Here is a 927-nt window from a genome sequence, read left to right as displayed (position 1 = left end):
TGTCCCCACGCGCGTGTTTACAGCGAAGAGGGTATCTGAGCTGATTTGGGGGAGTCTTCCCTTATCTGCAAAGAGGGCTTGTCCTGTGACATAAAGCCCTGAGACAGCGGCTTAGTGGACTAGAATTGAACAGGGCTCAGGCAGACAAATGGACGCGCTCTCAAAGCCGATTCAAATAGGAGCTAGATTATTTTTTAACTAACACTGAGAGAGATCTTGCCTCCGGGCAGCCAGAGACACAAAGAGAGGGAGGGAGGGAAGGAAGGAGGGAGGGAGAGGCAGACAGCAAGGAAGGGAGAGAGACGGAGCGAAGTTTGGAAGAAGTGAGCCGCTGCCGAGAGCTCAGAAAGTTTGTTTTTCCTTCACAGCCCGGGAGCTGGAAGAGCCGAAAGCAGGGACCGCCTGAGGACGGCGCTGGCGCATGTGCCCCTGGGGACTGATCTCCCTTTCCTTGCAGGTTTCGGGACCCGGAGAATACAATGTTCACTAAACTCTTCCAGCAGTGGAGTTTCGCAGTGTTTCTGCTGAGTTATTCCATGCCCACTTACGGAAGATCAGTAGAGGGGATCAGCCGCAGACTGTGAGTTTCTCTTTTTGGTTTTTGATTTTGGGTTAGGTTTGGTTTTTTTTTCCTCGCTTCGGTGACGGTGCGGGTGGGGAGGGAGGTGGCCGGTCCCCCCACCCCCGGGAGCAGCCCGGGGGGTTTTGCAGCCTCCCGCAGCAATGCCGGAGCGGCTCTGCAGCAGAGCGGCTCCAGGTTACCTGCCCCAGGTGCTCACCGGTGGGCTCTAAGCGCTAGGCAGGGGGCGTCTGGGGTAGCGAAAGCGCGCTTTGCAGCTGGCTGACCTTATAAAGCTTTTGGGAAGGAGATGTGAAAGCTGAGGGTCTCTCCTTCCGAGGGGTGCAGCCATGACGCTCAGTGCTGCA

The 927-nt window shown here is 56.4% G+C and overlaps 1 protein-coding gene across 1 annotated transcript in view; it reads left to right on the top strand.

The window, feature by feature from the left end:
• Positions 1 to 472: 472 nt before the first annotated feature.
• Positions 473 to 927, top strand: part of PTHLH (parathyroid hormone-like hormone) — a 10,428-nt gene continuing 9,973 nt past the window's right edge. The window contains exon 1 of the mRNA XM_010132544.1: positions 473 to 580. Coding sequence (XP_010130846.1) covers positions 480 to 580 — 101 coding nt within the window. The 5' untranslated portion in view covers positions 473 to 479. The remainder of the gene's footprint in view (positions 581 to 927) is intronic.

Source organism: Buceros rhinoceros, unplaced genomic scaffold, assembly GCF_000710305.1.
Source record: "Buceros rhinoceros silvestris isolate BGI_N320 unplaced genomic scaffold, ASM71030v1 scaffold17203, whole genome shotgun sequence".
NCBI lineage: Eukaryota > Metazoa > Chordata > Aves > Bucerotiformes > Bucerotidae > Buceros > Buceros rhinoceros.
This window is presented reverse-complemented; position numbering and strand designations above follow the sequence as displayed.